This window comes from Zootoca vivipara, chromosome 8 (assembly GCF_965207765.1).
Source record: "Zootoca vivipara chromosome 8, rZooViv2.hap1.1, whole genome shotgun sequence".
NCBI classification, from domain to species: domain Eukaryota; kingdom Metazoa; phylum Chordata; class Lepidosauria; order Squamata; family Lacertidae; genus Zootoca; species Zootoca vivipara.
In genome coordinates, this window is record NC_142591.1 from 49,083,175 (window position 1) to 49,105,784 (window position 22,610).

A 22,610-nucleotide genomic window follows, 5' to 3' on the forward strand; every position below is an offset into this window, starting at 1 on the left:
CGGAGTCCCAAGTTACACGGCAAGTGTTTGAGAATCTTTTAGGCCCAATGTGTGTAGCATTGCCCTTTCCTGGTTTTTTATTTATTGAATAAAAAACACAGTGCATGATCCTCTGCAGGAACAGTGCAGGGTCCTGGTATCTAGTTGGTTAACTGGGCATTTAGACTGGTATTTGGCAAGTGGACTTTCCTACAGATGGTCAGCTTGAATGCTTGCTGTGCACATTGGCATGCAGTGCATGCTGTATTCATGCAAAGAAGGTTAAGGTAAATTAAGAGAGCTCCTAGAAATGCCAGGTAGAAGGAATAGGACATTCCTTGAATCTTGAATCTGAAGGAAACTCAATAGGGATTGGTGGAAATCCAGAGAGGAAAGCATGGTTTTGTTCTTGTTGCTGCTTGAAATTTCAGAGTGTAACCTAGCAGTTCCATCAATATCCTCTTCCATGTGATAGTGATACATAGCAAAGTTGTGCTATTGTAAGCCATGCACTTGCGTCTAAATCTCATTGAAATATCCTTGAGACGTGAGCAGCTTTCATCTGCTACAATGGGTGCATATTAGCAGCTTCACTTGAAAATTAGCCCACCTGAATTGATTGGAAATAATTTTAGTAGGCACAGTTTAGGCATTCCCAGTACAGTTCTTTGCATGGTCACACAATCGATAATTCTTGTGTTTAGAATGTGAAAACATTGAGTAAGCCTAAATGAATGTTATTCCTTAGGAAACTGTATAAACTCCATCAATTAATTGGAACCAATGATGTAGACATTTTAAGTACATCTATGCATAACACTTAAGATTTAAAGAAGGATGTTAAAATTTAGTTTATAGAAATCATGAAAAAATGTTTTATTATTGCCTGCTCTATTTCTCGTCAAACAATATTTCTTAACATGCCATGGTATCTTTATCCTTAAAGTATTTTATGGAGTGTAGATGTTCTAGTTGCACACTCACCCAAGAAGACAGTATTTTGACAGTATCCATTTGATATTCACTCTTTAGATTCACCCACAGCATAGCAGTTCAAACAAATTCCAAAAAGATGTACTGTATCATGTATGCATAGGATGTTCACTGCATTTTTTTCTAAGATGACATTCTGTTGATCTGGCACTGATATGTTGTCAGTTCTGCTATTCATCTCCATAAGCAGAATCTTCCAACAACCTAAGTATACCCATATTTATGATTGAAGCTGATAATACCTGTAAAAGCATTTTGGGCTTTACTCACTCAACACTCCCCCCCCCATCCCTGATTCAAATATTGTTATCTTGTTAAGCCAGGTTTGTTGTTGTCAGGGCTGATGGGCTACAGTCACCACAAGAGTCTCCTGACATTTTTATAGTCTATTTATTTACAGTATTTACAATGGGTCATTAGCACATAATGATCATTCATCAGAGTCACTCAGTTCAGATCTCTGCTGAGGTCTGTGTCTACCCTTCCAGCAGTCCAGAAAATGGCGAATTCTCCCACTCCATTTTTTGCCCCTCCTCATCTCTATACGCCTCATGAGAGTGGGCTTACCCCCCCCCCATTCTGAACTGGAACTTAACCCTTGTTGCTCCTGTGAATTCCCTTGCTCAGTATCCCTCCCTGTCTGCTCCTCTAGACTGACTTCAACAGCTCTCTCCTCATTATCCCCCATTATCCTCCTCCTTCCTCCAACCCTAAGTCTCCCCCTCCCTCTGGGGGTCGTGAAACCTCTGGCTCATCCCTGACAGTTGTCATAGGATATTATTCCTCTATGCAAGAACAAAGAAATCTAGGATATTTCAGACTCATACCCTTACTGATAATATTGGATCATTGATAGGACACTTATCTATGAAATTGCATGCCATGCTCTTGTGTATTCCTTTAATGTGAAAAGATTCAGCACATAGGCAATAACCCTAGGGGTGGTGATGCCAGGATAAAACTGCCATGGAAATAGACTTCTTTGAAACCCTTCTTTGAAAAGGATATAATACTTGTCTCCTAGTTTTCCTGCTGCTGTTGTTTTTATCTTAACACCAAGAGCTGAAGTTCAGGAAGGCATTTGATTTTTATACTTACTGTATTTTATTGCAGTATGGTAAAAGCTTTCAGCATCAACTAGTGAATAGAAATAACGTTAACTTTCATATTATAATTTGCAGGGGATCTGGCATTAGTTTACTTTCTCATTATATTAGAGTATTGAAGATCTGTCAGATAATAATGAATACATTCAACCTAGTGCCCCATACCTCCAAATATATAGCCTAACATAACAGTCATGCTGTTTATTATGGGAGCTCGGGGAAAGATAAACTACCCTAGCCTTAAATCAATGCAATTTAAAGTCTTTGTTATTGATCAGTTCATGAAATATGGTGTACATCCGCCTATAGCTTCATCTAGTTTATAGAAGTTCTAGTGGTCAAACTACCTGCTCATGTGAGCTTAGTCCAAAGCTCTCAATATGCCTCAGAAGTTAGGACTGTATACTTAGGAATAGAACTAGGAAATAAATTATAAAAGATGAATGAATAAAGCACTGCCAAGTGTTTGACTCTCTCAAAAGCCTTTCTTAAGATCATTTCTGTCCTTGGGTTTAGATAGATAGGCATGTTTTTGAATTTCCATCCTGGCAAATCGTCCCTCCCCCTGCCCCAATCTCCCTTCCTCACATTGCAGAGCAACATAGAAACATTTGCGACTAAGATTTTGGAAATTTCTAAGGCAATGGAAATGACAATGTGTATGCCCATTGTATGATTCCTGAAAAATAGATCTCCTTCCCTGGCTTTGAAATATTGTGTATAAATCTTAGAAGAACTTGTGTTCCATAGTTAACATTGAGAATTTCAAAATACCATGTATTCTGTTTAAGCATACAGTTCACTCTTTTGTAGTGTGCAATGGGGTGTAAACATGCTTATCTTCATATGGACTGTGCCCATTGTTCAGTAGGTTTTATACAGCAATCTCATATAAATCATTTAATCCACCTGAGGATTTGATAGACTCTTTGAAATCTGTTTTGAGCTGTGTTCTTAAGTGTAATTAGCCGCCAAGCTCACAGTTTGGCCTTGAGTTGCAAGTCATGATCTCTCATCCTGACTTATCCCAGAAGGCAGTCGTGAGGATAAAAAGCAGCTCAAATGAAGTGCAGAATACAAATTCTCCTATGTTTTTAGTGCTTAAAATATGCAGGTAGTTAAGGATGCTGCATAAGAGACAGAATGCAAGGGGGGGGGGCAAAAAAAGAGAATTAAGTCCTTCCTTAGTTCTGTAGTATAGGGAAGTTTTGTCAATTTCAGTTTGGTGGGCAAGCTTGAAGCAAAGTGGATGGGGTTGCAAAATACAGAGAAGAGTGTTTGAGCACGCAGAAAGAGTGTTTCCCAGTAACCGCAACCAGTCAAGAGATATCTGGGATTCGAGGGCCAGTTTTGATCTTCAGACAGAGCATATCTATGTGGGGTTACTGGTAGGATTTCTGTATGTTTCAAAAGAGGTGGATAACCTGCATCCCTCCCTTTTCCCCCAGGACTCCCAATTCATACCCAATGGTCAGGTACCATGAGAGTTGTAGTCCAACAGCATCTGGAGGGCCACCCCATTTTAACAGTTGTCTGTCTCTATACTAGGAAAAACTGTATCTGTTGAGTTTCTGCCTTGCCTCCACTTCCCAAATGGCAATCATGGTTACATCTCTTCTTTTACAATTTATGCTTTGCTTACCAAATTAAATTAGATATCTCTTGCTTCACAGCCCTACAGTTCTACATTGCCTCACTCTTGAGCATATTGATTTGAAAAACTCATTTCAAATATGAAAATGCTGTATTTCATATGGATTTTTTCCAAATATTACTAGTAGCAGCTTGGAATAATTAGAATTTATGTACTAAAGGTGCATATGCAGGGGAACTCACACTTGTTTCAATGGATTTGTACATAAGCTCAGGAGGTTGTTACCACAATAGCACAATAAAATTAAGATAATAAGAGGTTCAGCTGCAATTCTGTGCAGATCTGTCTGAAAATAAGCCAAAAATAAAACATGCCTTCCTGGATCAGACCAAAGGTTACACAAGAAACTTCTGGGAAACCCACAATGAGAATATAAAGGATGTTCCTATCAACTCCTACTGAGAATAATACTGCCTCTGATATTTGAGGTGGCATATAGCCATAGGGACCCAGGTGGCACTGTGGTTAAACCACTGAGCCTAGGGCTTGCTGATCAGAAGGTCGGCGGTTCAAATCCCTGTGACGGGGTGAGCTCCTGTTGCTTGGTCCCAGCTCCTGCCAACCTAGCAGTTCGAAAGCACGTCAAAATGCAAGTAGATAAATAGGAACCGCTACAGCGGGAAGGTAAACGGCGTTTTCATGTGCTGCTCTGGTTCGCCAGAAGCGGCTTTGTCATGCTGGCCACATGACCTGGAAGCTACACGCCGGCTCCCTCGGCCAATAATGCGAGATGAGCGCACAACCCCAGAGTCGGTCACGACTGGACCTAATGGTCAGGGGTCCCTTTACCTTTACCTTTATAGCCATATGATTTAATTTGTCATTGATAGTTTTGCTCCATGGATTTCTCTAATTGCCTGTTGATCATTGAGCTTCATGTCCACCTGCTTGGGAGCCATTTCCTTATCTCATAGCCATCAACAGATTTCTGTTTTTGCTGCTCTCCATGGAAAATCAATTTGCAGTGTAAGCACTTTAACTTAATCAGGTCACTAGGACTCTTATTCTATTTTGAAAATAATGTTAGATTTTTTTGTGAAGTTTAAAGAATCTGAAAGTCATACTGCTATATATGCACGCAAACAGTTTATTCAGTGCTGCTGTAATGAGGGGCTAGGCCACATAGATAAATGAGAGCATATATTTTAAGCTGCAAATGATCTAGCAACAGTTTCCATTCCAAATCTACAGCCGCCCTCCCATTTGTCTTCTACCCTTAAATACTAAATTTTACATACTGTATATGGCAGGCTCATCTGTCTTTCACATCAACCTTCTGGAATCATGAACTGCATTTCTGAGAAGGATCCATTGTGCGCTTTTCCGGAAGGAAAATATTATCCCATGATCAACTACCAGGGAAGGTGCTTAGAATTCATCAAACTTTTTTTTATTTTTTAAGTTGGTGAGGAATTAGTACATGTTGCTTGTGGGTTGGCTGAACAAATTGTAGGAGACAGGATAGGCCAAGCTGGGAGTTCCTCTCTGCTTTACTGGGCATTTTGTCTGCTATCTTTCCAGTACCACTGAGCCACAAACTGAAATGTTCCGAGCCACCTGCCTCTTTGTCATCCCTCAAGCTTCCTGCTTCTGGTACCTCCCAGGTTGTCCCCTCCTCTGAGGTGTGGCCAGTTTCCCACTAACAGGAACCAGCTTCCACCACTTTCCCCCATCCTACCAGTCCCTGACACTAGCAGTCATTGATAGCCTTATCCCCATGAATGTTTCTACTCTCTTTTGACATGCAGAGTGACACCGCTTCCAGTACGTACTTCCCTGTCCTTCCTGTATAGTTTTAATCTATGTAATTGATTTTATTTCCTTTTATGCATTTTTATTTTTGCAAAGTGTTTTGAGTTTATTTTATAATAAGTGAGGCCTTCTGTTTTTTCATAGCATAAAAAAGCAAAATCTTACGGCCAAAGCTTGATTTAATGAAACCAGTTCAGGAGCTCAGATAGTCTTTCTTATAGCAATAAACTTCATTTCTGGAAGTTCTGCTTGCTAAGTTACTTTAAATGAGTTGCATCAGATAATATGTTTTTGGAATCTGCCAACCATGAAAAATTCTTCATTACTAATCTCAGCTTTGATGAAGTTATGAAATGAGATATAATCTGGAGATCTCAAAAACTACAATACATTCTTTTTGGTTTCAGCTTTACAATGAAATTCAGCTGATTTTACATATGTTATGAGTCCATTTCACATGTACTCTTATGTACCATTGCTGTAATAGATTGCTATATCTGTCAGTTACTTTAGTTTCCTCTTAACACTGTTTATAGGTTTCATTATCTTTATCTGTGCTTTTTGTACCTACGCTATAGCCATCACACACAATCACTTCAAGACTTGAAATTGGAAGTATATACCTTGATTATTTTATCCTTTTTCAATTATAGGCATTGATTTCTCTTTTAGAAGATTAATGGCCCTTTCTGTAATGGTTGAGGCAGATCAACTTTTCCTCAAAAATATTTTACATGTTGGAATGGGAATATATATACAGGTGAAACTCGGAAAATTAGAATATCGTCAAAAAGTGCATTTATTTCAGTAATGCAACTTCTTATGTTTTATTTTTCTTTTAATTTTTACAAATGCTTTCTTTTGGAAATTCCACAGTAATAAAACAAATAGTTACAATAATACAAAAATAAACATCGCTATTACATTTCATTAATTTCATTCCATTTATAATTGACCCACCCAACGACAAATAATTACGATTACAACAAATAAAGGCTTGGCATATCTTGCTTTGCATGTCATGCATCTATCTTATATATTAGTTTCACCTTTTAAATTGCGTTACTGAAATAAATGCACTTTTTGATGATATTCTAATTTTCCGAGTTTCGTGTGTGTGTGTGTGTGTGTGTGTGTGTGTGTATGTATGTATATATATATATATATATATATATATATATATATATATATATATATATGGAAGACCAGAACATGAAGCACATTCAAAATCCAAACATGTGATAGGGAAAAAAAAGATAGGTGGATTGACTGTAAATACTGGGAAGAAAGACCAGCACACAATGGTAATGGGACTGAAGATGGATCATGTAAGAGCAATACAGTATCTTTGGCTGAAAATCGAGCTGAAGGTAGCTATCTTGAGCCATAAACCATGATAAGTCCCAGTGGAACAGCTTCAGAAGTCAGAATGCAGGCAGTATAGTAGGAAATCAAGATTGAAGAGTGGTCCAGAGAGACTAAATAGCAACAACAAAATGACTTATTGCCAAGGAAAAGAGGATAAGTAGAATTATCTTGCAATAAATAGGTCTCCCTCAATTCTTAGCCACCCTGTAGTGCCTGAATAAATGAGGAGCAAGCTCCTAGGGGGTGGGAGTGGGTCATTTAGTTATCCAAACATTAGTGTTATGCCTGTAAGTTAGTTCCACTGGAAATTCAATATCCAAAAGACTTACCCAAAGCATACTTTATCCCTGCTGCCTCAACACTATTAAATTAATCCAAGCCCACTAAGACTTCTGGACTTCTTTGCAGTCCCAGCTCAATTTGTCTTTCACAGCTATGATTTTTATAGTAGCAAACAGTCTGCTGTGGATTTTCAGGGGGAATGTGAAGCAGTACACAACACTCTCTGATGCATGGTAAATTCTTGGTCACAATGTGTAGGAAACTCATATCAAAGAATTTGTGGAGAACAGCTCTACGGAGACTGTCAATGAATGTCCCTGGATCCTTGAGCAAACCATAGCATTCCTTTGAAAAAAAAAGGGACAGTAGGGTCCTTTTAGTGATAAATCTGACAGCCGAATGGGATTACAGAATAATGTTTCTATGCCAGTGGGCAAGTGAGTTACGCGGCAAGTAAACAAGACACATTGATGATTTCTTACTTTATAGATATGTTGGATTATATAAAACTAGACATGCATCAACAACAATAGACACTAAGACGTATATGTTGCAGCTGTAGGGCCAGGTGCAGTGAGCTCCCAGGAGCCGGGAAGGGGTAATAGTAATAATAATAAATTTATTTATACACCACCCTTCCCAATTTGAAAACTGGGCTTAGGGCAGCTAACAGCAAATATGAAACATTAATTATAAGCGACTTAAAAAACAGCTTAAAAACAGCATAAAATACAACATAAGTATAGCATCCATGTCAATAAAATTCAAGAAATTCAGGGTCATTTTTTTGGGGGGGGGGGAACCCCCAGTTTAGTAAACGTCAAGTAATCGCCAGGGCTAACTGGCCAAATTTTGTCCTACTAGGGCCAGCAAGGAGACCAGGGATGAGTTTAAATGTGGGGTCCCAAAAGGGTTTCTTCATAGAAAAAGGAAAGGGAATGGAGGATCAGGCTAATTCAAACTGAAGGCCAGGTGGAATAATAGCTCTGTTTTACAGGCACTGCGGAAGGGGATCAAGTCCTGCAGGGCCCTAGTCTCATGGGACAGAGCATTTCACCAGGTCGGAGCCATCACTGAAAAAGCCCTGGCCCTGGTGGAGGATAATCTGGCTTCTTTAGGGCCCGGGACCCTTAAGCTATTCTTATTCATGGGCCTTAGGTTTACGTGACCTTATGTTTACGAGAAACATAAGAATAAACAGGCACAACAATGTTCTGGAACTGAAATGGTCACAACTTTATTGATCACAGATGCTGGTAGGCTTTGGCTTAGGCATTGGGGATGTCTCTGAGTCAGTCCCTTGACTGATGGCTGACATTGGACAGGGTTGTATCTGGATTAAGGGATGCCTCACAATGCAGGTCAGTCAAGCTGACCCCCAGGCCAGTTAAATTTCCAGTTGCACTAATGTTTCCAAACTAACAATATATAAAATTAACAAACTGGAATTTAACAGTGCAGATCACAAATAAAACTATATGGTAGCACAAAGCAACTAACTTACTTGTCCAAGCACAATTCAACGTGTTGGTGTTGACCTTTAAAGCCCTAAATGGCCTCGGTCCTGTATACCTGAAGGAGTGTCTCCACCCCCATCATTCAGCCCGGAGAGTCCAGTATCAAGGGCCTTCTGGCGGTTCCCTCACTGTGGAATGCCCTTCGATCAGATGTCAAGGAGATGAATATATCTATTATGAGACATCTGAAGGCAGCCCTGTAGGCAACTCAGTCAGATGGGCGGGGGATGATGATGATGATGATGATGATGATTTGAAAGACCCAGGTAAATAAAAAAGGGTCTGAAATTGCATTTTGAAATGGGAGTTTTGAGAGCCAGACTTGAAGTTCAACTGTGCATTGATGTTATTTGCATTCTTCTGCTGGGACAGATTAAGAATATTGGAGAGCCTTTCTTTCGTTCATCTTTAAAACTTTGTATATGGAGGAAACAGAATGTGAGAGTTAAATATATTCCCATTTCCATGGAATATAGCCAGTGCTTTTTTTCTGGGGGGACACAGGGGTACGCATACCCCTAAACATTTTGTGAATCTAAGTTTGGCCTCATTGAGGGGCAGTATTTCAATATGAGTAGGAGAATGAGAATACCTCTAAACATTTTTAATAGAAAAAAAGCACTGAAAATAGCTTCCTGTCTGTGTGTTGTGTCTCTAGCACCCTGTTATAGTATGTATGTTGAGAGTAAGTGCTTAGATGAGGGTCTGCCCACACCATCTACTGGAATGCATCCCCCTAGCAGCTTTCTGACCAGTTAATATGGCCCTTAGCTGAAAAAGATTTCTCACCCCTGGACATATATATGGGTTGGCAAAATCCGATAAGATGGGTTTTTGACTCAAGCTTTGGTGGCATTTTGTACAGTGTTTTAAGAGTAAATGAGAAGCACGGGGAATACTTTTAAGGCAAAAAGAGACATTTGGGATGGTTCAGAATGGTAGAGCTGAAAAAGCAAATGGCATATATTGGGCTAAAGCAGTGGAAAAATTGGGGTGAACATGGGAAGGTTTGAAAATATGGGCAAGGGCATCTACTTTCCTGCTCTCTGTTGCCCACAACATAGTTTTTTGCATGCAGGGACTACTTATTTGGTGTCCTATGAGCTGTTTATCCAACTATGGTTCTTTCCCCCCTTTTTGTAAGATTTCTTTTAGGTAAGTGAGCAAATCAGTAATATAAATTACTTACAATTCTGCTGAAACAAAGTTATGGAGTCTCCTCCTTTCCCTGATCAATTTCATATCTTGCAATACAACAAGAGATGGCCTTGAATATTGCTTCTGATATCTTGTAGTCTTTTGAATTAACAGTTTGACAGGTGCTGTACGGTCTGAATCAAAAATATCCTTTTTATGTTAATAAATCTTTAATAAAAGAAAGGCCCGTCAGTGAAATCAATCTAATTCATTCGCATGATGTAGAGAGACAAAGGAACAATATATCAAAGAGCAATTGCTTTAAATTTCCGGGACTGCTTTAATACTGGAAAAAAATCCAGTGTGAAATATCAATGCATCTATATAGAACAAATGGCTTTATCTGGGTTGATAAATGACACCAGACATTATGAAATATTATCAAGGTTTTCAGAGAGAAAATTTGTTAAATGAACAAAATCCCTTGCTTATAAATTAAATATCCCCAGTTCTCACACACTTGATTAACTTTATTTATGGGAACTAGTAGATCAGAATCTCAAGATATTGCACCTGCAAATGTAGAAGCCATCATGTAAATTATCTTCCTTATCTATCAATTGGATGGCTAGCAGTGGCAGTAGCAAACTCCACAAAGGCATTATAGAAATCAGTTGTGTCTAAACTCATCAAGGGTATAGACCATTTTGGTTGGCCCTACATCCCTCTAGGGTCGGTAACTCCTATAATATTGGCACAAAGGTGACAAGCCTGGTCTACATCTAGTCTACTGAGCCATTTCTGGTGGACCTGTGACAATTAGGTGCTTCTTGCCTTGAAAGATGGCCTCTTCTCCCAGATTCAAAAGCAGCGACTCTTTGATGCAAAGGAAGTGCGCTTCCAATTCTTCTTCATTTTAGCCGCAGCTTGATTTCCCCCCAAATTCCAGTAGAAAGCTACATTCAAAGTCACAAGTAGTTTGTAGATGAGATGTTTTTTCAATAAATCACAGCAACTCTTCCATGCTGCTAGTTTTGAACTAAGTAGAAACTAGAGAAGGGAAAATCTTTCGATGCATAAAACTACAATTGCTTAGGTCTATTGTTTCAGTTACAGTTTTAATCAGGGGCACTAAAAACAAAGACATGCTATATTCTCCAGGTAGTCTACTGTCAAGTTATTCATTTTACAGTGAATGCAGTTTAAAGAGACAATAACATTGTCTGAGTTATGCTTTTCTTTTGCTTCTAAAAGAGGTTAAAGACAGGCACCTGGGTCACAATTTTTTTGCTCAACCCCGAGACTCAGGTTCATGGTCCACTAGAAGATGAGTATTCTCACAAGTGATTATGACCATCATATGATACCATGTTTTGGCAATGTTATGAATGATGTTTGGACAGCTGGTACTTCTCTCTCAGGATAATATGAGTTTCCTGTAACAAAACTGTCACACAAAGTTTGCAATCATGCTTGAATGCACTGTTTTTGTTGCAACATCATTTTCACATAATAGACTAATGTGGGGAAGTGCAATTACATTCTTTTATGCAATGCAGTGAAAATTTATTTCCATCTTATCCTTTTTATTTCATACAGTTGCAAAGAAAACTAAAAAGAAGCATTTCATTAGGAATTTTAATTAACAGTGGGCTGTTTGCACAATTGAAGACTTGAAATTATGTATGTGATGAGTTGTGCATGCCATGTATATTGTTGAATGACTTTCTGTGCTAAGAAATCTTGAGTGACACATTATATGCACAATTTGAGATGTGGATAGTGCCAGCAGAAATTTCATGGGACTTCTAGAAACAGGCTGTTGAATGTTGCATATTTTCATAACAAATGTTCATTGTATGTGTGTAGAATTTGTCAAAACTATTTGTATTTTCTGCCAGATAGTCTACACAGGCTGGACAGAAGAACGGGAACAAGATTCTCTTCAGGACAGAATGTATACACCAAAGTTTCTAGCGTTGAGAGGTTCTTCACTTTACAAATTTATAGCACCTCCAGTAAGTATTAGTATCATTTATTGGTTGCCCATTAAATGGTTTTTATGAAATTGATATAAAGGTTTTATGTTACTCCAAGGCATTTCATTCAGCTCTGTTGTAAGGAAAAGCAACAATAGTACTGTAATGGGAAAATTTGATTTATTAACACAAAATTGCTATGAGAAGAAATGACCTGGATTGCAAAAAAATCTACTGTAATTTTGTCCATTCCCAGTACTGAGATTCCTCTGTAAACTTAGAAACTCTCGGATGTTTACACAGCATATTTCCAGAAGCTACCTTCTCTGTTGATGTCATGATCATGAGGAAATATCTAATAAGTATGAGGGGAAAAAATTCTTGATAGAATTTTCTTCTAGTGTACAATTTTGTTTCTGACCATGTAACAAAAGATTACTGCAATACATTCTATATGAGGTAAAGAACCCCTGGGCAGTTAAGTCCAGTCAAACTTGACTATGGGGTGTAGCACTCATCTTGCTTCAGGCCGAGGGAGCCAGCATTAGACCACGCTACAGAGGACTACCTCATTCTTTCCCTATGCTGGAGCAGATCTGATAAGGAAGAAGAAAGGGAAAACTTTTCAGTGCATAGAAATGTAACTCTTTAGGCCCAAAGTTTGATTAAGCTCTTAAACAGGATGCCAAAAAAAAGACACTTCAGTCGGTCCATAAGGCTGAGGTCAGGCTCTTCATACAGGCCACATATAAGGAGTGTATGAATCCCTTAGTGTGCTAGCTACATAGGCTTCCATTTGGTGTCCAGGTTCAATCCAATATTCTAGTGATGACCTTTGAAACCCTTTATAGTTTGACACCAGGATACCTGAAGGACTGTCTACTCCCATGTGAACAAACTCGGCTGCCTGCTGAGATCATTGTTAGAGGTCCTCCTCTGTGTGGCATCTGTGCCATGTAAATATGTCTTAGCTGCCAAGTTCTCCCTTTTTTTAAGGGAAATTCCATTATGCTGAATAGGCTTCCTCGCGAGAAAAGGGAAAACTTGGCAGCTATGAAATATGCTGTGTTTTATTTGGCGTGTGTCCAGGAAAGAGGATATATCACACTGAAACTGCTTTTGTAAGGGACTTGCCCACAGAGATTGGTTTTAACCCTTTCTAACCTCCACAGGGGTGAGTGGGAGTCATTATCAGAGCTCAAGGACACATTCCAACCAGACAAAAACACACAAGAAGGATTTGAGGGCATGGCCTGCAGGAAAAGGGTGCAAGTGGGGAGGGGTGTGGCTTAAGAAGAGTCCCAAGGACCATATATACCAGACTAGAGGACCACATTTGGCTCTTAGGCCTAAGGTTTCCCACCTATGCTGTACACCTTAGTTTGACATTACTTTCCAACCGATATAATGGGATGAAAATTCAGTTCAATTAAATTTTGTTTATTTTCACCCAAGGTTACTACGTGGGACTGGACACGAGCCGAAAGAACATTTTCTGTATATGAGATTATGTACAAAATTCTCAAGGTATGAAGAATAAAAATGCAACTTCATTGTACTGAGGGGAAGGAGGGATGACTGTATTCACCAAACACAACCTAGGCATTGACTGCTGCTAGCAAAATATCCCATGGAAGTCAAGTTGGTGGAGAAAAATGGTCTGTGTGAACAGTTTCAAAATGATAGAAATAATTCGGGGAAAGAATTTAATGTGGGCTAAGATTTTGCCACAGCACCTTGTAAGAATAATGTGGAATGAGAAGAGTAGCTTTGTCAGAAACCTTTCTTTTAACACGGAACAATCATAGTCATTCCACAGACACCATATACACCTTAAAATAGAGTACAATTTCCAACTCTGAGGGCCTGATTTTCAAGGAGGCCTGAGATACAGCACCTCATATGGCCAATGTCAGCTCACTGAGCCACCTTTGACAGTGTCTGGTGCTTTGCCATCTACCCACACAGAGCATGACTGGCTACTGACGCTTCCTCCATGCCCCCTTGTTTTAGGAGCATAGGAAGCTGCCTTATACTAAGTTAGAACATTAGTACACCTAGTTCAGTTCTGTTTGTGCTGACTGGCATGGTCAGTTCTACCTGGAGGTGCCAGGGATTGAACCTGGAACCTTCTACAGGCAAAACATTTGCTTTGCCCCTGAGCTGCATCCCTTCATCGCAGGCATTCTAGTGAGCATGAGGACAGCTTGGAGCCACCATTTAACTTTCCTACAATGTCCCAAGCCAGTCACAATGTAGCATTACTGAGAAATTGTGAGACATTTAAATGGCTGAGACCTCCATTACATTGGGGGTTCTCCAGGGGTGTTCTTGTGCATTGTAGAAGATGTGAATTGTGACAAAGGAATGGTTGCCACAAGTTACCTTGGTGCTCGACTGTGCACAGTGGGTGAAGTAAGCACTCATATGGGAAAGACCCACCAGAGGGCATTATGCCAAAAGAGTCCCTTCAAACCTGGAACCAGCCCTAACTGCTTTATTGTTGAATAGATGATGTGTTGGATTCATTATTCAATTTTATTTAATCCTCTTCCAAATATTAGGTGAGGTTTGTTAATGATACCACAGCTTGCATGAAACCATATTGCAAATTTAGGACAATTTTACAAATGGCTCTAGGAATCATAACCATAAACGTTCCCTCATTTGTAATATGAATGAATGAATCACCTTGATCAGTACACACAGTCAGTTTTTAAGTGACTTCCCCCCTCATTTTTGTATCATATAAACACCATTGAGAAGTGACAAACTGGTGACCAAATTGTTTTTTTAAAGTATTGAGTGTAAAAATGCAATTATTCTCATCTGATGTTTATCTTCACGTGCCATCTGTGCTTTACATTTAATGAAACATAATAAGATAGGGTTTATGATAGTCCAATTTGTTTTAAATGTAGAGCCCTAAATGCCAAGTAGTAAATGAATGATAACAAATAATTTTAAAGGGAGTTGTTAAAAGAGCTAATGTACGCACAACAATACTTCACAGTATATCGTGTCTGGGATTATAGAAGTAGAAATGGCTATTTGGCTAATGCCTTGCAACAGGAGCTGTATTTAAAACCATCATTTGCCCAACTTTACTATACCGTGGCATCTGGTGATCGGAAAATAAATTCAGCTTTATCACAACATTATGGCAAGAAATGAAGACTACTAGTTTCTACTGGAAGTGTTAAGATACGTTTGCCAGTTACACTTAGTTTGAAAATTGTAATTTATCCTTAAGTGATGAATCAATATTTTTCAGAAACTTAGTCATTTCAGTCTTAACTTAATATTGTCTCTAGGGATTTCAGTGCTGTAGCATCTAGTCAGTGTCATTTAGGCATGATAAGGCCCTGAGTCTGGATATACTGTGTGCATAAGTAATTCTTAGCACATAAATGGCTGGACTCAAGGCAATGATTAGAACCAAGCCAGTCTTTCTGCATCATGTCCATTTATTGCACAAGGAAGAGGCATCATTTTATCCTAAATTCACTCCCCTGTTTCTGCCTCTGGCATTCTCTCTCCAAATGTGCTTTCCAATTTCTCATTTTCATTCTCCTTCCTCCCCTCATTTAGCTCTTGCTCTCTCTCCCTCTCTATCCCCAATGGCTCCCCTTGGCAATAGCCATTTAAGCAACAATCAACAATCACTAATGCTGATACTCCTCTGCTTAACTGAACACAATAATGGGACTTCTATAGAGGAAAATTTCACACCAAATGGTTTGGGGGATGGGGCAGGCGGGGAATGGGACATGAAGCAATTCTCTTCTGAAGCTTTCCCTAGCACTGCATGTTAAGAAAGACAGGTATCTGCAGTGTCTGTCGACATCCTTGCATTCATGAGCAGATATTTTTCAAAAGTTACTATTGAGCACTGTGTCAACATGTTGAATATTCCTTGTGCTGTCCAACCAGAGCCTGTGCCCATAAATTAAGGGAGTGGGCCACAAAACAAACATTGTTCAGAGCAGGTCATCTCCAGTCTCTTTCAGTTTCATCATCAAGAAGCTTGAGAAGCTCAATTACTTTGCATCTAGTATCATACTTACAAGGTCCTTTTAAGGTAAACAGAGAGAGGGATAGAGTCTGTGAAGCAGCAGACCAAATATATATATAGTAATGCCAAACCTTGGCATTTGTTGAGTACTTTTAATTTGAAATAATTTATTTTTAAGTCCTTGTCTCCCTTAGACAGATGTATTACTCTCACTTAACATGAAAATCAGTATTAATTAGGCCAGCAAGTGTTGCACTTTCCCATTAGAAGAGATGCTGGTTTAAACTCTTCCGGGATATGAGCCAAGTACTTGACAGTTGTGCTACAGGCTTTATTACATTTGCATTCCCCTTACTCCCCACTTTCAACAACAACAACAAAAAGTAGAGCAAACTTTTTTGAGTACCTAGCTCAACATAAAGTTCTTTTTAGGGTTCTGTCTCCAGACATTTGAAACTTGAATAAGTTATATAAATCAGTTGAATCTAAAATTGCTTACAGGTTGGATGGAAATTCCATTGTGTCTAATTTGACTACGTATTCGACAAGACAGAACCCTCAGTAGATTTTAGGAATCAGTTACAATTGGTTATTGATGATGCTTGAAGATGAGTGATTGGATAATTGCCTGAATGTGTGTGTTGTGTGGCTGGTGATCCATTTTACACGTATTTTATTTTTATTTTCTTTTTTAAAGTCATGATGATTATCAAGTTTTATCTGGAATTATATCGGTTCTTTCCCCCTCAACATGAACTGGTAACTATGTCCAACTATGAAATAAACTGGAACTTCTTTTTTTTAATCAATTTTTATTACAAGTTTTCAACACAGAATACAATAAAAGCCAAACTAATCTACAGAAGAGAAGTAATAAAAAGCCAAGAATAAGAAAAGGAAGAAAATAAAGAAGAAAGGAAACTCCTATTAGCCCCACCAGCATGGTCCGTGGTCAGGGGTGAGAGTACTGGTTAAAAGTCAATATCTGGAGGGCCATATGCAGTTCCAGCAGCTGTACTGCCTTGGAAGCACAAGAACTGGGACTGAAACCTCCCCTGTTAAAATACAAAAGAGGAGTCAAATTCCCAAGTACTAATATATAGAAAGAAGCACCAGCAGCTAGTATATCAAACTTACCTGAGCTCATTATGAAAGAAGCAAACTAATCAGTTCTGGCATATTTATCCAAGATATGTGAATCTCAACATACAAACCAGGAGGATGACAGAAAGAATGGTAGCACAGCATAGTTGAGCTAGGAGCAGATGAGTTGGCACAGAGATCTTTTGATGGACAGGAATTAGAAAACGGAGCAGGGATTGATAGCTTTTTCCATTTCATTTTCCATCTTTTCCCCATGGTTACATGTTCTGCTCAGGCTCTCTTCCGTTATTTTCCATTTAAAATTTATATAATGTATTTTCCTCATGCCACTATCAGTTGCTACAATTTCAAGTAAACCTTTTTTCTTTTATTGATGCATGTCATCGCATCTAGATTCTTTTCTTCATTTTTGATGGGTGCTTGAATGTGCATCAGAGTGTGGATGCCAGTTTTCTTCACCGCTGCTTTGAATGGCGTGTGCATTTGGATGCTGCCTGCAAGAGGGAGAAGGACAAGTCTTTCCCTTCAGTAAAGCCCAATGAATGAGGTGAAATTGACATTACTTTCGTCAGTTTCATTTCTTGCTTTCTTGCTTTTGCCTCTAGTAACCTCAGAAAATTCTGATGTTTCAGCTCTGTTCCTATTTACTCAGTAGAATATCAGCTTAAATCAATGAGATGATTTCACAAGCATCCATTATGTAATTAAAATAAAAATCTAGCTATTCCCACTACCCACTAGCAAAATCTAAACTGAATTGTCCTGTGTTTCTTTATCACATGTGCAAGGCACAAATGTCCTTAATAAAGTTGTTCCCCATTTATTGCAGAACGCTCTATATCCTTATTTAAGGGGGGGGGGAGATGCAATTAGATTTATCTGCCATTGAGATGAAAGGGAAAATTCACCTGATATATGTGTACATATCAGGACACTGTTAAACATTTAGAAATCTTGTCATAATATGTTGTCATCCCTAAATCTCAGGCCCACTTGAAAACCACAACCTCTGAACAACAAGTCCTCTCCCCCAATCTCATCTGTCTAATTATTGTTGATGGGTTTCTTTAAAAAGGCATTTTGTACATGCTTGAGTACATTCTTGTCTTTGCTGCACACCCACCCAACAGTCTCTATTCTGAGTTGACTCACACAGGTGAATTAGTAAAACTTTATTGCACTACAGCAGAGGTGGGGAACCTTTTCTGGCCCGTGGGCCCCATCTTTATTTCCTCACCCTAGAGGACTGCATCCGACAGGTGGGCAGTTAATCACCTGACATCCCTATGATACCAGGTGATTCTGTACTTTGAAGCCCTGGCTGTTGGGACTTCAAAGCACAACAAGGGGCCTTTTGCAAACAGGCCCACATTGTTCTTCAAACTTCTGATGTCAGGTGTAGGGCAGATAGATGTGGCTTGCCGAGAACTGCATCACAGGCCATGATTGGCTAGAGTACAGTATAAAGGGGAAATAGGATGAAATTGATAAATCTCTTTCTTATATTAAAAAAACCTTTAAAAATTAACTATGCACTATCAGCAGCTACAGGACATTTTGCATCCCACTCTTTTTCCATGGAATGGAAAGCCACACATTATCTTCACAGCCCGCTTTATATGAGATCATGACTGGCAACTTAAGGCCATGCAGTGAGCTCGAAGGCTAATTACAGTTAGGAACAAAGCTCCAAGCAGACTCCAAGGACTCAGTGAAATCCCCAGGTGGATTAAATGTGATTTAAATTAGATGCAGGGAAATGCAAACATATCCCAATGGAGTTGTTCAGCTCAAAAGAAATCATTCAGTGTACAATTGGGTCTAAAGGGCAAAGAATCCTGGTGGCGGGTTATGCAAAGAAGCAAGATGTTGAAGTGTGTTTGTATTTCATGGAGATGCCCCTAATTGTGCAGGTTGTTGCTCAAGAATCAGAGTAATGAGAATACCCTCCTTTTCAATTGTGGAAGAGAATGACAACATTTCCCCAAGTACCTTTAAATCTGGAATGCATCACTTGTAAATGTTAATTCAACATAGACGATGGAGGGAAAGCACTCTTAGTTGTATGTGCATGCCAGTCAGTGCAGTTTTCTTCATTTAGTTTATAGAACCAGCAAATTGCAACTACTACAACAACAGCAACAAAACTAATTAAACCACTGCTTGTGGATAATAGCCTGAGACTGTTTGGAGGGCCTAGATTCCTTAAGCAGGATGCCTCAAAACCTCCAATGGGCCTAGATTCAAGAACCTGCAGCCCTTATGACAGATAACATACATTCACTGCTAAAGGAATAGCAGAAAAGTCTAATAATTTGAGAACTGTTTGAATGCATTTGGTTAATTTTCTTTATTCTAACCCAGGCATCTCCAAACTTGGCCCTCCAGATGTTTTGGGACTACAATTCCTATCTTTCCCGACCACTGGTCCTGTTAGCTAGGGATCATGAGAGTTGTAGGCAAAAACATCTGGAGGGCCGCAGTTTGGGGATGCTTGTTCTAACCCTTGCCAAAAAGTAATTGTAGTGTTTTTCAGCAGAGTAAAGAGATTGTTGGTGTATATTTCTGTGCATGAATACACAAAATATATGACACACTTCTGAGGCATTTTAAAACTGGTAACTTTGGGAACTATTCAGAGATTGGACACTGGAACCTGTGAATCCTTATAGCCAAACTGTACTCTGATACTTCGTGTGAAAACTCCAAAACATTCTTTTATTTCAAATCCATTTAAATGCTGAGACTAATGTGGACTGAATAAAAATTACATGGCACTTTGTTCTGCATCTAACATGTGGGTCTGTACTGTAAGAAATATTAATTGATGTATGCAAGATTATATAACTCCAGGTTTTCATCAGGACAGTGATCTACTGGATCGTCGAAAACACTGCTTTGGTGTCCAGTCTGAAACGGGAGAGGATCTCTACTTTTCTGTGGAATTAGAATGTGACCTCATATTATGGGAAAAGGCCTTCCAATCAGCAACATTTTTAGAAGTGGAACGAATACAGGTAAGAAATATGTGGTGTCAAATTCATTTTGGGTTATTATTATGCAATACATTTTATGTGGTAGTCAGTGCTTTTTTCTGGGGGAACGCATGGGTACACATACCCCTAAACATTTTGTGAATCTAAGTTTAGTCTCATTGAGAGGCAGTATTTCAATATGAGTAGGAAAATGAGAGAACCCCTAACATTTTTTTCTTTTTTTAAAAAAAGCAGTGGTGATAGTGATAGCTATTACCAAAGACTTTTTTGGTGGGAGGGGGGAGGTTTGGAATATTTAATGGGAAAAAGAGTTACCGGTATTGATATACTACTAATTGTTTCCATAGATGAAAAAATCTCATTTAAAAAGAAAACAAGATAGGGTTCTGTATACACTTTTAGTTTTTGAAACCCAAACACTGAAAGTACTAATGAGATTAGGTGTGGTTGTTTGATATGTTCTTGGCCAAACCAAAATGGCGGTTCAGCAGCTAGAAGCATTGAGTTGTAGCCTTCCTTCTGTTATTTTGCTTATTTTCTTAGCTTTTGCTTTGAAAATGAAAAAATATCTGCTAATGAGATAAGGATAAGCAATGGTGTGGCAGTACAGTGCATCCCAATAGTGGGGCTAGAAGCTTGAATCTGGGAAACTTGCACCCAGATCATCCATGAAGCTTGTTGCATGGCCTTGGGCTAGTCACTATCAACATAACGGTTCTGATCTCATGGTAGAATTTATTCAAGAGGACAGTGAGAAATTGGAATTTTATGGGATGTAAAGAGAGACCAGGACTTGGTAACATATATCTCACTGTCAACCAGAATGTTGGTGGTTTGAGTCCACTCAGGGACAACTGTGGGAAAGATTCTTGCATTGCAGGGGTTGGGCTAGATCAGGCATGGCAAAACTTGGCCCTCCAGTTGTTTTGGGACTACAACTCCCATCATCCCTAGCTAACAGGACCAGTGGTCAGGGATGATCGGAATTGTAGTCCCAAAACAGCTGGAGTGCCACGTTTGGCCATGCCTGGGCTAGATGAATACCTTCCAACCCTACAAGTCTATGATTTTATAAGTCCAGATGATTTCAGGGTGGCAGAAGAACTTGGGAGTCACTATGTTGTTACGTAAATATTTATAAGAATAGAACATCTATTATTTTATTTTATTATACTTCATCCTTTTGAAATACATAGGATGTTTGGATGGGTATCTCTTATATTAATGAGTATAGTTTACATCCATTCCTGTTCTAGTAAGTCAGCTTTCTCCCCTCTCCCCAGCTTATCCAGGATCACAAATAGTGTCACGGATCACAAATAATGCACCTTTAATGCAAGTTTTATGAATTTGCAATACTGATTGATGAACGACTCCCCTCCCCTCTAACCCTGTAAACCTCTTAGCCCATTTTCAATTAATTACAATGTGTTTCAAGTTGATAGGCAGCCAGTATTTGGCAATCTGATTGATTCAGTTGGCAGAGACTCAGAACCTGGTTACTATTTTGAGTTTTTACATTTACATAATAGTGCCAAAGCTCCTTCTTTTTACATAGAAACCTGCGAAAATCACCTAGTGTCTCGAGGGCAGGGAATGCTTCTCTGTAATATAATGGGGCAACCTTTACAAAAAAAAATATGCATCTTGTTAGCAAATGCATGCAGTGGTGTGTTGTACTTGTTAAATAATGGGTTTGCAGATAGTTCATCTCACTCAAATCAGTAGGATCAGCTTTGTTTAAATAACAGTCATAATGTACAACTATTAGTTTATCCTGATTTGTAAAATATGGATCTGAAGCTCAACATAAAAAAACTAAGATCTTGGCCACTGGTCCCATCACCTCTTGGCAAATAGAAGGGGAAGAAATGGAGGCACTGAGAGATTTTACTTTCTTGGGTTCCATGATCACTGCAGATGGTGACAGCAGTCACGAAATTAAAAGATGCCTGCTTCTTGGGATAAAAGCAATGACAAACCTAGACAGCATCTTAAAAAGCAGAGACATCACCTTGCCAACAAAGGTCCGTATAGTTAAAGCTATGGTTTTCCCAGTAGTGATGTATGGAAGTGAGAGCTGGACCATAAAGAAGGCTGATCGCTGAAGAATTAATGCTTTTGAATTATGGTGCTGGAGGAGACTCTTGAGAGTCCCATGGATTGCAAGAAGATCAAACCTATCCATTTTGAAGGAAATCAGCCCTGAGTGCTCACTGGAAGGACAGATCGTGAAGCTGAGGCTCCAGTACTTTGGCCACCTCATGAGAAGAGAAGACTCCCTGGAAAAGACCCTGATGTTGGGAAAGATGGAGGGCACAAGGAGAAGGGGACGACAGAGGATGAGTTGGTTGGACAGTGTTCTCGAAGCTATGAACATGAGTCTGACCAAACTGCGGGAGGCGTTGGAAGACAGGAGTGCATGGCGTGCTCTGGTCCATGGGGTCACGAAGAGTCGGACACGACTAAATGACTAAACAACAAACAACAAATTTGTACCTTTGTGAACTTTTAAAAAAATTGAACTTACATTTATGATTTTGTACCAACATTGATTTTTGAACACTGGAATTCTGGCATGAACTTAGTAGCCAAGAGTCTCTGAGTATTTCCCGCTTTAGAAATGGGGTTGGGTGAGCTTTTTCCTCCATTGCATTTTCTCCCACTTTATACATCTACTAAGCTAAAGTATACTTCCGGTTTGGGGGCCTGAGGAACAGAATGCTTC

General features: G+C 39.2%; 1 protein-coding gene across 1 annotated transcript in view; it reads left to right on the forward strand.

The window, feature by feature from the left end:
• SNTG1 (syntrophin gamma 1) overlaps window positions 1-22,610 on the forward strand; it is a 237,163-nt gene that overhangs the window by 188,513 nt on the left and 26,040 nt on the right. The window contains exons 16-18 of the mRNA XM_060277843.2: window positions 11,690-11,806; window positions 13,223-13,294; window positions 19,751-19,903. Of these exons, the coding sequence (XP_060133826.1) occupies window positions 11,690-11,806; window positions 13,223-13,294; window positions 19,751-19,903 (342 nt within the window). The remainder of the gene's footprint in view (window positions 1-11,689; window positions 11,807-13,222; window positions 13,295-19,750; window positions 19,904-22,610) is intronic.